Raw genomic sequence first — 14,986 nt, 5'->3', positions numbered from 1 at the left:
ACTAGAGATATACTTCAATTCCCTTTAATCTTCCAGTCTAGCATCATTCCAAATCCAGTATTGGTATTCAGATTAGAATATTGCTAGCCTTTTGAGACGAGTATAATAGTTGTTTTGAATTATTAGGATCATCCTTTAGTGATTTTAATCTACATTGAGTTATAATTTAAATAGGTTGCTACTTTGTCCTTTATGACATGATAGATGGAGAAAAAGTGTTATATAAGCTCATATTTTTAATTCATCAAGTATTCTTTACAAATCAAATATTTATTTTAATAGCTTTTTTTCTGCAGGCTATTTGCAAAAGAACACCCACAAGGTGTATTACCTGTTTAGTATTTGCACACACATATTCTTTATTTTTCCACAATACCTATCTTTTATGGCTTCAGTTAAGTTATAGTCATTTACACCTTTGAGTATTTCTTTAATTTAGGCACTATATTTTTGGTTTGATTAAGCAAACCGACATAGGATATACCTGGGTATTCTTGAATATTCTATAATTTAATTGTTGATATTTATTTAGAATAATTTTGTGTTTATAAATTAAAAACATTTTAATAATGGTCATCCCATTGACTACATGGCAAAAAGATGTTCTAATGTATTTTCAAAGCTTTTAAATCTAAGAAGTACTAGTTCAATGTTTAGACATGTGTTTGCAGGTGTGATTTTGTGGTGAGGAAGCAGGAGCAACAGGAGGTCCTCCAGACAAGCTAACTTCTCAAGTTTAACCAGCTGCCACCTCCATGCAAGGGTACTTTCCACGAGCTCAAAGGGTAGAGGGCTAGCTCTTGATTTTTTTTGGTTGTTCTCTAGGCTCCAATCTGTTAGGAGTGATGCAAAGAGACTGTTATTGATCAGGCCAGGGATTTCCAACCCAAAGCTATGTTTCTCATACCTGAAAAGAAATATACATATCCTCTTGTAGTTTCTCTTCTAAATAGAAGACAAGTGCCTGAGGTTGTACATATCGAAGTACAAACCAAAGAAGCAGATCAATGGATCTCCCCGCGACGCGTCAATCAGCAGTCGGAACGAGCCGAGCAGCGCATTCTTGATCCTCTTCCAGTCGATCCACTTTCCTGTAACCAATGGTGCTACCGTTGCTCACCAGGTACCAGCCCAGCTCGCTGTCCCATGCCTCGACGTGATATTCCATGACCCCTTGTCCCATGTTTACTGGCTCTCGGATCTCCAGTGCGTTGAACTTTGAGACCTTGCCAAGATCAAGCTCGATCCAGCCGGTCGACTCCCCTTGCATTGGAGCCCAGAAAGTTTCCATACACTCGTCAAGGATTTGCTTCGGCCCGAACGAAGAGCTGCGAACGCGGCTTGCTGTCACGGACAAGGGATTCGCTGCTAAGTTGACACTGAAGATGGAATCTATGGCGGAGCTAAACCGCTCCAGCGTCTGGAAGTCGGATTCGTCAATCAGTCCCGACGAGTTTGGAGGGACGTTGAGCAGGAGCAAGCAGTTCCTGGCGGATGATTTGTAGAAAACGTCGAGCAGCTGCTCCAGGGATTTTGGAGCCTCGTTCCTGTGCCAAAACCAACCGGGCCTGATGGAGATATCGCACTCCGGAGGGAGCCAGTCGGTTCCAGCACCAGACATCAAGTACCTGTTGATGTTGCGAATTGGATCGACTCCTCCGGACGTGGCTGGGGCTCCTCCGGGCGCGGCTTGGACTCCTCCCGCTGTGGCTTCGGCTCCTCCCACCGAGGCTTGGCCTCCTCCTGGCGATGATCCATGGCCTCCTGCTCCCGGAGAAGAACCGCGGCGTCCTCCTCCTAGAGTAGAACCATGGCCTCCTCCTCCCCCTCGAGCGGCCTCAGAACCATGGCCTAATCCTCCCGGGGCCAGATTCAGAGATCCGCGGCCAACCCCGGCCACCCCGCGCCCTCCTCCCACTCCATGGCCACCTCTCCCTCCATGGGCACCTCTTCCTCCTCCTGTTGGTGAAGATAGAGCACGAGCAGGCCCAGATCCAGCTCGATCGGCCCCATTTCCCAGAGCTCTGTTTCCTCTTCCAACCCTAAAATCGGATTACCTGCTTCCTCCACCTCCTCATAAATCTCCGCGGCTGCTGCCATGTTTTAATTCTCGGGCCGTGCCACAAGATCAGAACTTCAGGCATGCCAAACCCTAATTTAAGAATCTTCTCGAATATTTCTGGAATAATTTTTAACAACTTCCCTTAAAATAAAATGACCCCCCCAACACTTTAGATTTGGTCGGGGTTTTTGAAAATTACTTAAGAATCCTCCCTTTTGTTTTCGTGTGAATCCAAAATACTAATAATTTTCCCATAAAAAATAAGGGTAAGTACATTACTGTAAGACACAAAATCCCTAAGCCCCAAAGTGGAGACAGAAAGGGTGCCACGTGGTAGTGGCCGAAGCGAAAGCCAAACAAGTGTAACACGTTTGGATTAAAAGCTCCGACTTAGAAGGTCAAGAGCGAGAGTGGAACTCCCAACAAAGTACTCGAGGAGCGAGCACGAGGCAACCAATAAGCAAGGCTCCAAAAAAGGACCCAAAAAGGACTAACACATGACATGTGGAAGAGTCCGAGATGGAGTCCAAGATGGACCCGAGATGGAGTCTGAGATGGACCCAAGATGGAGTCCGAGATAGACCCGAGATGGAGTCCGAGATAGACCCGAGATGGAGTCCAAGATGAACCCGAGATGGAGTCCGAGATGGAGTTGTAAGCAACCAAAGAAAACGACTTGAGAGACGGTCCATGGGGTTCAAATATAGAGGGAAAGGGCCCATGAACAAGAGTGCACCCCTTTTTCCAATCGGTTAAGGGTCTTGGGATAGTTGGAGTTAAGCGTTTTTGGGTTTGAATAGTACTGGGCTGGGTGACCTCTTGGGAAGTCCAAACTCAAGCGTTTACATTTGGTATTAGAGGGGTCTCGGGTCCGACTTTGTTGGTTGGTTAGGGGAATCACACCACATATTGATTGACATTTGGTTGATCCAACTTGCTCCCGCTGGGCTCGACCCGAGGGGTAGGGTGTTAAGAGAAGGGGAATCACACCACATATTGATTGACATCTGGTTGGTCCAGCTTGCTCCCACTGGGCTCGACCCGAGGGGTAGGGTGTTAAGAGAACGACAGGGCGTAAACTTGCAGGGAAGTATGGTGGATTGTAAGCAACCAAAGAGAATGACTGGGCTCGACCCGAAGGGTAGGGTGTTAAGAAAACGACAGGGCGTGAACTTGTAGGGAAGCATGGTGAATTGTAAGCAACCAAAGAGAACGATTTGAGAGACAGTTCATGGGGTTTAAATATAGAAGGAAAGGGCCCATGAACAAGAGTGCACCCTTTTTTCCAATTGGTTAAGGGTCTTGCGATATTTGAGGTTAAAGTGTCCTTGGGTTTGAATAGTACTGGGCTAAGTGACCTCCTGGGAAGTCCAAACTCAGGAGCTTACATGAGTTCGAGATGGAGTCCGAAATGGAACCGAGACCGAGACCGAGTCCGAGACTAAGACCGAGGCCCAAGTTGGGTGAAAGCCCAAAGCAATTGTCCCCCAAGGAGGGGGAGGGGGGGCTGCAGGGGGTTCCAAAAGTATAGTGGGGAGAGTGTGGGGGTTGGAGCCCAGTGGAGCCAATTTGGCCAGGAAAGGCTAGTTTAGCCCAGGAAGGCCATACTCAATGTTGGGTGATAAACTGACCATTGGGAAGTCCAAGACGAGAGTGAATATAGACCGACAAGCGGGGTAGCTTGGTGCAGTGTTCAAGAGCCAGCTTTAGTTCCCCCAGGTGATCGACTGGCCGATGCTCCTAGTCCAAGTGTGGGTGGCACTACCTACTTGGATACCAGGCGTGGCTCAACGGAACCTCGCTCTAAGCCCATGGCTAGAGCACCCAAGTGCGAAAGGCCGGGAGAGTACCCAGGTGGCTCGTGTAGGGCCATGATGTTTCGAAATGTTCCCCCAAAATCCTAGACTGTGGAAAGGAAGAGGAGTAGACCTCTGGCATAGTGACTAAGGACATAGTCACACAGTGAGGAAGTCCCAGAGGGCATTGGGACTTAGTGGTCGGGCCTATGAGCCTTGACCCAGTGGCAGTGTTGGTGAATGCGGCCATGGGTAGGACAGGACTTGGTTGGGACTGTGTAGCACACCTGAATTTGGAGCCGAACTCCAAGCCCGTTGCGCTACGAAACGAGGGTCCGGTACAATCCCACGAGCACCAGCTCCCCGTATCCAGCACCTGCACGCAAAATGGTGTCAGACGGAGTCTGGCACAATTTTGGCATACCGGTGGCCTAACGCGAGAAGGAGGGTACTCCACCGACTAGAGCAGTGTGGAGCTTGGGCTTAGACCCAAGCCGGACGCAGAACAAGGAGCGACACAGCCCAGCGGGAGCCAAACTAATGTCTCAGGTGGTCGGACATGCATTCCAACCACTATCCCTACTATACATTTGGAACCCCCCACAGCCCCCCCCCCCCTTGAGGGACACACGCTTTGGGCTTTCACCCCAAGCCTCCCTTAGTACCAGGAGTTAGTCTCTGGGACAAGTCCGAAACTTACTAAATATGGAATGTCCTTAGATTGCGAATTTGGACATGGGATGAACACCATTGTGTTCAGACCGATCTCTATATTCCGTAGATATGCCAAATGAGCTAATCTAGACACCTTCCATAAATAGCATTCGGGACTGAAATGAGACCAACACAAAGGGTGTGATAGCGAGGGTGTTTGGCAGACACGGTAAGCTATCATCCGGCGATATTGAGGGACTAGTCTCAATACACGAGGGTTCTTGCCAAGCCAGTGCAAGACAGAGCAAAAGAGAACTAACAAGCCGGGCCAAGTATGCTTGGCTAAATAGACACTTAGGAATTCCTTCCTTATGCTCATCCGGCCAAATACAGATGCTAAGTCCAGTTTACTAACACTTGGACAAGAGGGGCCAATAAAGGGAACCAGCAGTACCGACCTCCTACCGTCATGGCAGTAAGGAAAGAGTGCCCGTAAGGACTGGTCGACAAGTATCTTTCGATACCCGAAGTCACATTCGCGACACTCTCCCCCCCTTAGGGAAGATCGACGTCCTCGTCGATGTGTACCCGAGTCTAGCAAACCGTCAAGGAAACAACTCCGAAAGTTAACGGAAAGCACACTATGTGGGAAACACACCGACTTAAATGAGTTAGGGAACTACCTCTCCTCTATGTCCAAAGACGTTAAGACTTAGACACCCTCCGGCCGTCACCGACAAGGAAATGACTAACAGAGTTAACCACCCTTGCTGCTCCGAGGACCACTCGGCTTACAAAGGAATGATACATCCCTGCCCGCAGGGATATAGGGAGAAGGCCAGAGGCCCAACTTCCCCTGAGCAAGAAATCAACCCCGTCGGGAAGATTTAGATAACTACTATAAACTGGCAGATTAAGTTGTTTACACAACCACACCCCTTTTCGAAAATGAGCCATCGAGAGAGAGGCGGGGACTTGTGATCAGTCTATAATAGTTATCCCCATGGTTATGGATTGGACCCATGCACCGAAGTGCCGAAGTCAGCCTGCCAAAACTGACCCAATTATGAACGAACAAGAGAAACGACATTTTGATTTATAGAAATATATTACTTTATTGATTTGCAAGATTGATTACAAGATTTACAAAAGCTAATCTTTATTACGATTCTCATATGTCGTGACAAGCTCACGAGCATGTGTAAGATTACTAAGAGGCTCCCAAGTTGATTCACAAGATGGGTAACCTTTCCACTTAACTAGATACTCCCGACGTTTGGCACGCTTAAGCCAGCGTGTACCCAAAATAGCTTCCACTTCATATTCAGGTTCACCATCCACAACTTCTGGTGGTGGACGAATCTCCGCTTGATGTGCATCATCCATAGTGTATGGAGCCAAGAGATTGGCATGAAATACATTATGAATACTGGACATCTCCACAGGAAGATCCAATTGATAGGATACATTACCAATGCGCCGCAACACCCGATAGGGTCCAATATATCTCGGCAAGAGCTTCCGAGACAGAGAACCCTTAATGTTCAAGTTTCGGGAAGATAGCTACACCTGATCTCCCACTTGATAGGATACATCCCGACGATGCTGATCCTTATCACGTCGATACCTATCCTGAGCTTTGCCCATTGCCTCAGTAGCTCTAGACCAACCTTGGCGTAGCTGCTCCGCATAAGTCTCAACGGCTGGGACCAACACCTCGGACATTGGTTTTGGTACAACAATCTGTTGAGGAACCCCACGAGCATTTCCTTGCAGCATCTCCCATGGAGAACAGCCGACAGCGCTGTGAAATGTGTTGTTATAACATATTTCTGCTGTATCCAAATGCTCAACCTAGTCGCGTTGGTCCGCTGCGACATAGTACCGCAGATAATCCTCAACTTGAGCATTCACCCGTTCGGTCTGCCCATCAGTTTGAGGATGATAAGCCGTACTAAACTTCAACTTGGTACCAAACAACTGGAACAGTGTGCCCCAAAACTTCCCCGTAAACCTTGAATCTCTATCTGAGATCATCTCTTCAGGAAGACCACGAACTCGCACTACTTCATGGAAAAAGAGCTTTGCTGCTTGTTTCGCATTCACTGTTCCCACAGTTGGAATGAAGTGTGCAATCTTTGACAACCGATCCACAACCACCATCAAAGTATCATAAACCTTAGACTTCGGCAAGCAAGTGATGAAATCAAGTGTCACGCTTTGAAATGGCCATGCCGGTACTGGAATGCACTGCAACTTTCCAGCCTGCTTCTCAGCTTTGCGCTTACATTGCTGGCATATAGGGCAGGAACGGACATAGTCCACTACATCGCCTTCTATACCAGACCAGAAAAATCCCTTTTTCAATGAAGCTAGAGTCTTTCGCTGTCCACCATGTCCCGCTGCCGGAACATCATGATGTTCCCGCAAAAATAACTGCTGAAGATCCTTAGAGGGAAGATACAATCTTTCTTGCTTATAGAATATAAGCCCATCCCGAACTGAGAAGTGAAGTTGCGCATTAGTGCGACTAGCAACTTTTGCTGCTTCGCTACCAGGGCTCTGCTTCAACAACCCCGCACGGCATAAGATTGCCTTCGCCAATGGATCACTTTCATATGAAGCCCGAACGTCTTCCAACCAGTCCGAACTGATTGCCGATATTGCCCAGAATTGAGCTTGACGACTCAACGCATCCGGAACAATATTGTCTTTACCAGGTTTATATATGATTTCAATATCATATCTAGCAAGCTTCTCTTGCCAACGAGCCTGCTTCGGCATAAGCTTAGGCTACGTAGCAAAGTAGCTCAGTGTGTTACTATCTGTATAAACCTTGGTATGTCCACCCAAGTAGTGTCTCCAGTGTTCCAGGGCCGACACTATAGCAAACATCTCTTTCTCATGCGTTGGCCATCTTTGTTGAGTCTCATCCAATTTCTTGGAATAGAATGCAACGGGACAACCATGTCGCCTTAGCGTAACACCAACCGCTTTGTCACAATCTTGCTGCAACACGGCACCGATAGCATAGCCAGATGCATCACAATGCACTTCGAAAGGTTTATCAAGATCTGGGATCCTGAGAACAGGAACCGTAGTCAAGATCTCCTTCAACCGTGCAAAAGCACACTGGCAAGTTGGTGTCCAATGAAACGGAACACTACTCTTTGTCAACTCAGTCAACGGAAGAGCAATCCTTGCAAAATTGCGGACAAACTTGCGATAGTATCCCGCCAAACCGAGAAAGGAACGAACATCTGATACAGTGGTCGGGACTTCCCAGGACTTCACCGCTTCCACCTTCTTTGGATCGACCTCAATCACGCCACCACCAACTATATGTCCCAGAAAGTTTACGCGCAATTGACCAAAAGCGCATTTACTTTCCTTAGCATACAGTTTGTGTTTGCGCAATTTCTGAAACACCAGCTCCAAGTGTTTCAAATGATCCTCCAACGTCTCACTAAAGACAAGAACATCGTCAATATACAGGACAACAAATGCATCCAAGTAATCTCCGAATATTCTATCCATCATAGTGCTGAACGTTCCCGGAGCATTGCATAATCCAAATGGCATGACAAGGAACTCATAAGATCCGTACCGAGTCTTAAAGGCTGTCTTCTCCACATCCTGATCTGCCACCCGTATCTGATGATACCCGGACCGCAAATCAAGTCGCGTAAAATACTTAGCCTTTAAGAGTTGGTCAAACAAGTCATCAATGCGAGGCAAAGGATAACTGTTTTTAACCGTGATCTTGTTGAGTGCCCGATAGTCAATACACATCCTCATGGTTCCATCCTTCTTCATAACGAAGAGGACCGGCGCTCCATAAGGTGACTTGCTTGGTCGGATATGACCTTTGTCAAGAAGCTCCGTGAGTTGCTTCTTGAGTTCAGCCATCTCCTTGATGTTCAACCGATATGGAGCCTTTGTAGGTGGCTTAGAACCCGGAATAATCTCAATCCGATGATCAACCTCACGGCTAGGAGGTAGCCCTGGCGGCAAATCCTTCGGAAAGATATCCTGATTCCTCGCCAACAACTCCAATATCCTTTTTGGTACAGGATCAACCCCATCGCCGATTCGTACTGAGTCACCAACACCCTCAGCTTCCATCACTTGAACCCAAAAGGTCTGACATCCCCTCTTAGCTGCTTTTTGAACGGCCCTCGCAGTCAGGAACTTTGCATCCCAATCTTTTGAGGAACGCTTTTGCAACTGAAAGGATACATCAGGATGTCCTTCTGACTTCAACGTGATACGACTTTGTCCAGCACCATAAATCCCTTTTATATACTTGTTGAAGAAATCCATACCAAACACCATCTGAAAATCTGGTATCTTCAACACTACCAAGTCCACTCTTTCTTTCCACTTGGATATCTTTATTGGAACATCACTCACAAACTTTCTGGCTACTTGCCCACCCTCCGCAAACCGGAAGTGCATAGGTGACATTTGCTCAGCATTCAATCCTAACAACTTAACTAAGTCTTCGGATATCACGCTGTGCGTAGCTCCCGTGTCAATCATCACTCGGATTCGGTGTCCACGGACAAAGCCTACCAGATACATTAACGGATCAGTGTTTGCATTGACTGCAAGAAAAGCTTGAGGAAAGCAACGAAAGTTACTCACCTCTTCTTCCTCATAGTCTGCATTGACCAACTCGTCAACCCCTTCGGCTTCACCACCACCGTCTTCCCTCATGACATTAACCCGAGACCTTGTCTTATGCTTGTTGGGACATTCCGAGGACCTATGTCCCGACTCTCCACAATGGAAGCAATGACCCACACTACCCGTTCCGCTAGGAGCAGGTTTTGTAGGTTGCTGCTGCTTGTACCCACCAGGAGGAGGAACAGAGGGCCTAGGACCAGAAGAAGCTGCTGGTGGTCTCCAACCACCACCACCTTTATTCACCGTAGCTTGTGAGCCCCCAGGGCGGTACCTACTTTCCACCCTTTGTTTCCGATCACCTTGCTTATTCCCAGAATTTTTATTCTTGTCCGAGTTACCAGCATACGATTGCTGATATTGTTCTATGAGCGAGTGACTAAAGGCAACTTGCTACGCTGCCTCTTTACACTCCAGGTACGTCTTCGGCTTAAACTTCAAAATCTCATTTCGAGAAAGTGAACTTAAACCCTCCAGGAAATAACTCCGAGCATCTTCGTCACTCATATTTGCAATCATAATGCGCTTCTGAGCAAACGCATTAACGTAATGCATAAGGTCCCCTCGCTGCTTTAACCGCCGCAGCTCTGCGCGAAGTCTCAGACCAAGATCATCCGGCAAGTATTCCTTACGGATACGAGACCGCATCTTGGTCCAACTTCTAGTCTGCCCTTTTTCAGCACACACCTGGCGCCACCAAGTTTTGGCATGATCGGTGAGAAAGGATTGCGCGCACGCAACTTTCGTACGATCATCTACGTCTGCCGCTATGAAGTAGTTCTCCATATCGTAGACCCAGTCTTCCAAAACCTGATAGTCCCGCATGCCTCTGAAATTAGGTGGTTTCGGAGGCTTGAACTTTGAAACTCGTGCAACCGGGGGCGGCTGCAGAACTTCATCGTCCTCAGAACTTGAAGAGGAATCCGGTTGCTTAGGCTTTGCTGGTTTAGCTGCCTCAGCTTCTTTCTTCCTCTTCTTGTTCTCCTTCTTTAATTTGCGAATCTCCTTTCGCAAATTCTCGATCTCGACTTCATGAGCCGTGCGCTGCAGTGCTGCAGCATTTGGCTCATCCTCTTCCGACTTGGCCTCAGCCTCTTCCGCAGCATCTCTAGCAGGAGTTTCCTCCTCTCGATTCGCCCATCTAGAGGTTACAGCGTCATCAGCACGGTTCCGTTTCACCATCCCGCTAGCTGCATGCATGCCTCTATCAGTAACTGAACATGCATACAACGTCCTTACCGAATGGTGCAATCCAACTAATCCTACACAGGTCGCTTCGGATCTACTAGAAAAGTCTCTGCATATGCAACTTGAGTCAGAAAATCCGACAAAAGTTGGATAGGAATCGCTGAGACAATCCCTCTGATACCAAATGTAGCGCACCTGAATTTGGAGCCGAACTCCAAGCCCGTTGCGCTACGAAACGAGGGTCCGGTACAATCCCACGAGCATCAGCTCCCCGTATCCAGCACCTGCACGCAAAATGGTGTCAGACGGAGTCTGGCACAATTTTGGCATACCGGTGGCCTAACGCGAGAAGGAGGGTACTCCACCGACTAGAGCAGCGTGGAGCTTGGGCTTAGACCCAAGCCGGACGTAGAACAAGGAGCGACACAGCCCAGCGGGAGCCAAACTAATGTCTCAGGTGGTCGGACATGCATTCCAACCACTATCCCTACTATACATTTGGAACCCCCCACAGCCCCCCCCCCCCCCTTGAGGGACACACGCTTTGGGCTTTCACCCCAAGCCTCCCTTAGTACCAGGAGTTAGTCTCTGGGACAAGTCCGAAACTTACTAAATATGGAATGTCCTTAGATTGCGAATTTGGACATGGGATGAACACCATTGTGTTCAGACCGATCTCTATATTCCGTAGATATGCCAAATGAGCTAATCTAGACACCTTCCATAAATAGCATTCGGGACTGAAATGAGACCAACACAAAGGGTGTGATAGCGAGGGTGTTTGGCAGACACGGTAAGCTATCATCCGGCGATATTGAGGGACTAGTCTCAATACGCGAGGGTTCTTGCCAAGCCAGTGCAAGACAGAGCAAAAGAGAACTAACAAGCCGGGCCAAGTATGCTTGGCTAAATAGACACTTAGGAATTCCTTCCTTATGCTCATCCGGCCAAGTACAGATGCTAAGTTCAGTTTACTAACACTTGGACAAGAGGGGCCAATAAAGGGAACCAGCAGTACCGACCTCCTACCGTCATGGCAGTAAGGAAAGAGTGCCCGTAAGGACTGGTCGACAAGTATCTTTCGATACCCGAAGTCACATTCGCGACAGACTGAAAAAGGAATATTGGGGAAGGCTATTCCCCATGTCTATGGGCATTCTAAGGATGCTAAGGAGTGGATCTGGGATGATCGCTCATGAACGGATGGCCTAGTCTTTGAGAGACGGGACTGTGATGGAGGTGGTGTCAGACCACCGATGTGACCACTAATGCGGCAAAGGGGCATGGCCTTAGCGTAACGGGCCGATATGTCAATGGTACCTTTGGGTGTTGGTCTTGGGACTAGACACGTGGAACACTTGGACCAAGTGCAAGGGATGAGTGGCATGGATGCCATTCTCGGGACTAGCAAGCCCTAAGTCCTGAATTGGACTTAAAGAGGTTGTGAATGAGACTCCTCCAAGTGGTCAGAGGTGTGGTTAAATGACTAAAGTAGAATGGAAAATTTAGTCGCTTACAATTACTTTAGCTTAAGTTATTGTGCAAATAGGGAAAACATAAATTTTGAACTTTAATTTTTGGGTAACTCTTAGTCCAGAGCTAAACTCTTATAAACATCTCTAAACATGCTCATTTAATTAACCACCAATGAACGGCAAAGATATCTTTACCAACACTCCCCCACTAATTTTCTTTCGAAAATAAAAAACTAAAAGCAAAGAAGATATTATCAAACACAACTCAATCACACAATATTTGGAGCTGGAAGAATTGAATCCAACTTAATTTCAGCAAACTGATGAGGATGGACAATTTTTATTTTCATTTCTTTTGCACTTCTTAATTTACATTTCTTAATTTGTTTCTACTCTTCTTATACACACTTCTTCGGTGTATTTGGCCCATTATATTTAGATGAAACACATGTACATGTACACTAGTACACTACGTACTAAGCCTATGATACACACTTGTTGCTAATTCTCAACGATTTGTGCATCTGCTGGTTGATACACACACACACACTGTGTAGGGCTAGCTCCATCCACAAGAGAGCCTGGGCACCAGAGGCTGGAAGAAGTCGTCACAGGAGAGAGCAAGCAGGTCACCACTCACGACAAGCTCAAAAAATCTGGAAGGAAGACGTTGCCGAGGAGCTGGTGAGTACATTGCAAGAAACAAATGCCGTCATCACCAGCTTCCACACGTCTTCAACGTGCTCTAGGAGCACAAACCCAAAGTTGGTCATGCCGCAAGCCGCCATCACCTTGCTCCCGGAACATGAGGCGGTATTTGCTATCAGCAAAGAGTTTGGGTACTGGCAAGTCTTCATACTAAGGCTTATTATCTGAATCTGGGTGCTCTGTTTTGGGGCACCTGTTGGCAGGTTTAGTCAGCATTCCCCGATTCTGCTACCAAAAAGAAATTTAAATTTAAGACAACGTGTCATCCTCCTTTTGCATAGTTTTAACTTTTAAATGTTAATTTTTTCTCCGTGAAGTTCAGGTTGGCGGCGGTACTTTGACGAGGCATGCTCACTCAGCGGCCCATGTTTCTGCTTGACTCACGGAGGGATAAAACCAGGGATAACTGCAAGAAAGAGCACTGACATGTTTTCAAAAGTAGTTGTCACAGGAACATCTGCCATCCTGGAACACATGAACCCGACTGGCATCTTTGCAGATGATTAGCCTTTTTTCCAGCTTAGAGATGAGAGCAGTGGCCGCATGGCAATCGTCACAAACTGGGAGATTTTTCACAATTCTGATGGTCTCCTTCTGGTGCGAGTTCACCAGAGCACACCCCAGCGCAAGCTTCTCACTGTGGCCGCACAGGTGATCCTCTTTCTCTTCCTCGGGTATGTCTTTTAGAACGTTGATCACATCGCTCGCGTACCCCTCCTCTTTCATTCTCAGCAACAATTGCTTGAGCTTGGCCGCAATCTCGTCACTCTGTGAGTGACTCCTATCCCCAACAGAAAAAGAATGCACTTTTCCTGAGCTAACATCCGTCCACCAGCTTCTCCCGGGCTCCCTGAAGCTGCCTTCACCTCTCATTCTCTCCACAACAGCGGCCCTTTCACTGAGCATCCCCAGGTTTCCAAATATATTGGCCATCAATGCGTAGGGCGTGCCGCTCTTGGGATCCATCTCCACAAGACGCTCAAACGCAAGTTTGCCGATCGTGTAATTCTTCCACTTCCGGCAGGCTCCGAGCAGGGACGTCCAAACCACTGCATCCGGTTCAAAAGGCATGGCTCTGAGAACTCTCACAGCTTCGTCGAGGAGGTTAGCTCGCCCGAGCATATCGATCAGGCACACATAATGCTCCAGACGTGGCTTGACTCCATACTGCTTGGGCATTTCATCCAGAAGCTGCCTTCCTTTCCCGACCAGACCACCATGGCTGCAAGCGTTCAACACCGAAACAAAACTCACATCGTCAGCTTTACAGCCCTCCTCCTGAGTCATGGAATAGAAACGCTCCAAGGCCTCGATCGATCGGCCCTGGAGAGTGTAAGCCTGTATGAGAGAGTTCCAGAGACCCGTGTCGTCCCGAGCTCGGCACTCGTCAAACGCTTCCTGAGCAGAATCAACATCACCGCATTTGCCGTAGAAGCTCACCAGGCTGGAGCCCAGAACTGGATTGTTTTTCAGCAGCCCTTTATGCTTCGCCAGCTGGTGAATCTCCCTCCCGAGCTTGATCGCCATCACACTCCCGCAAGCAACAAGGACGCAGGTGTAGGTCCAAGCATCAGCTTGAATGGTGTTATCAGCTCTCAGGGCAGAGTAGTACTCCAGAGCAAGTTCAGCTCGCCCGTTCGTGTTGCAGCCCTGGATGATCGCAGTGTAGGACACAACACTCCGAGTTCCCATGGAGTGGAAAATCTTGCGAGCCTCCTCAAGCTCGCCACACTTGCAGTACATGTCTACCAGGCAATTCGCCACGAACAGACCTAGATGTTTCTTCTCCTTGCTCAGTACTGAATGGACTTGCATCCCGATGCGTAGAGCTCTCTCCCTCTTCTCGCTGGATTCGGTAGCAAGTGTGGAGCAGGCGTTGATCACCGCAACATGAGTCCGATCGTTGGGTTGAATGGTGGTACAAGCTCTCAGGGCAGAGTAGTACTCCAGAGCAAGTTCAGCTCGCCCGTTCGTGTTGCAGCCGTGGATGATCGCATTGTAGGAGACAACACTCCGAGTTCCCATGGAGTGGAAAATCTTGCGAGCCTCCTCAAGCTCGCCACACTTGCAGTACATGTCTACCAGGCAAGTCGCCACGAACAGATCTACCTGTTTCTTCTCCTTGCTCAGAATTGAATGGATCTCCATCCCGATGCGTAGAGCTCTCTCCCTCTTCTCGCTGGATTCGGTAGCAAGTGTGGAGCAGGCGCTGATCACCGCAACATGAGTCCGATCGTCGGGTTGAATGGTGTTATCAACTCTCAGGGCAGAGTAGTACTCCAGAGCAAGTTCAGCTCGCCCGTTCGTGTTGCAGCCCTGGATGATCGCGGTGTAGGACACAACACTCCGAGTTCCCATGGAGTGGAAAATCTTGCGAGCCTCCTCAAGCTCGCCACACTTGCAGTACATGTCTACCA

The 14,986-nt window shown here is 48.1% G+C and overlaps 1 protein-coding gene across 1 annotated transcript; it reads right to left on the bottom strand.

Annotated features, from left to right (window-relative positions):
• Positions 1 to 1,027: 1,027 nt before the first annotated feature.
• LOC9629925 (putative alpha-L-fucosidase 1) lies at positions 1,028 to 2,100 on the bottom strand. The gene is made up of 2 exons (XM_002975261.1): positions 2,058 to 2,100; positions 1,028 to 1,959 (listed from the first exon to the last, which is right to left on the bottom strand). The coding sequence occupies exons 1-2, from the start codon at positions 2,098 to 2,100 to the stop codon at positions 1,028 to 1,030; spliced, it is 975 nt and encodes a 324-aa protein (XP_002975307.1).
• Positions 2,101 to 14,986: the final 12,886 nt, after the last annotated feature.

Source organism: Selaginella moellendorffii, unplaced genomic scaffold (genome assembly GCF_000143415.4).
Source record: "Selaginella moellendorffii unplaced genomic scaffold, v1.0 SELMOscaffold_27, whole genome shotgun sequence".
In the NCBI taxonomy this organism is placed as follows: domain Eukaryota; kingdom Viridiplantae; phylum Streptophyta; class Lycopodiopsida; order Selaginellales; family Selaginellaceae; genus Selaginella; species Selaginella moellendorffii.
This window is presented reverse-complemented; position numbering and strand designations above follow the sequence as displayed.

Bases quoted from the DNA above. Each gene is read 5' to 3' on its own strand.
- LOC9629925 (XM_002975261.1), bottom strand. From the start codon at position 2,100: ATGGCAGCAGCCGCGGAGATTTATGAGGAGGTGGAGGAAGCAG. The intron at 1,960-2,057 runs GTAATCCGATTT...CTTCACCAACAG, and splicing joins TGAGGAGGTGGAGGAAGCAG to GAGGAGGAAGAGGTGCCCAT.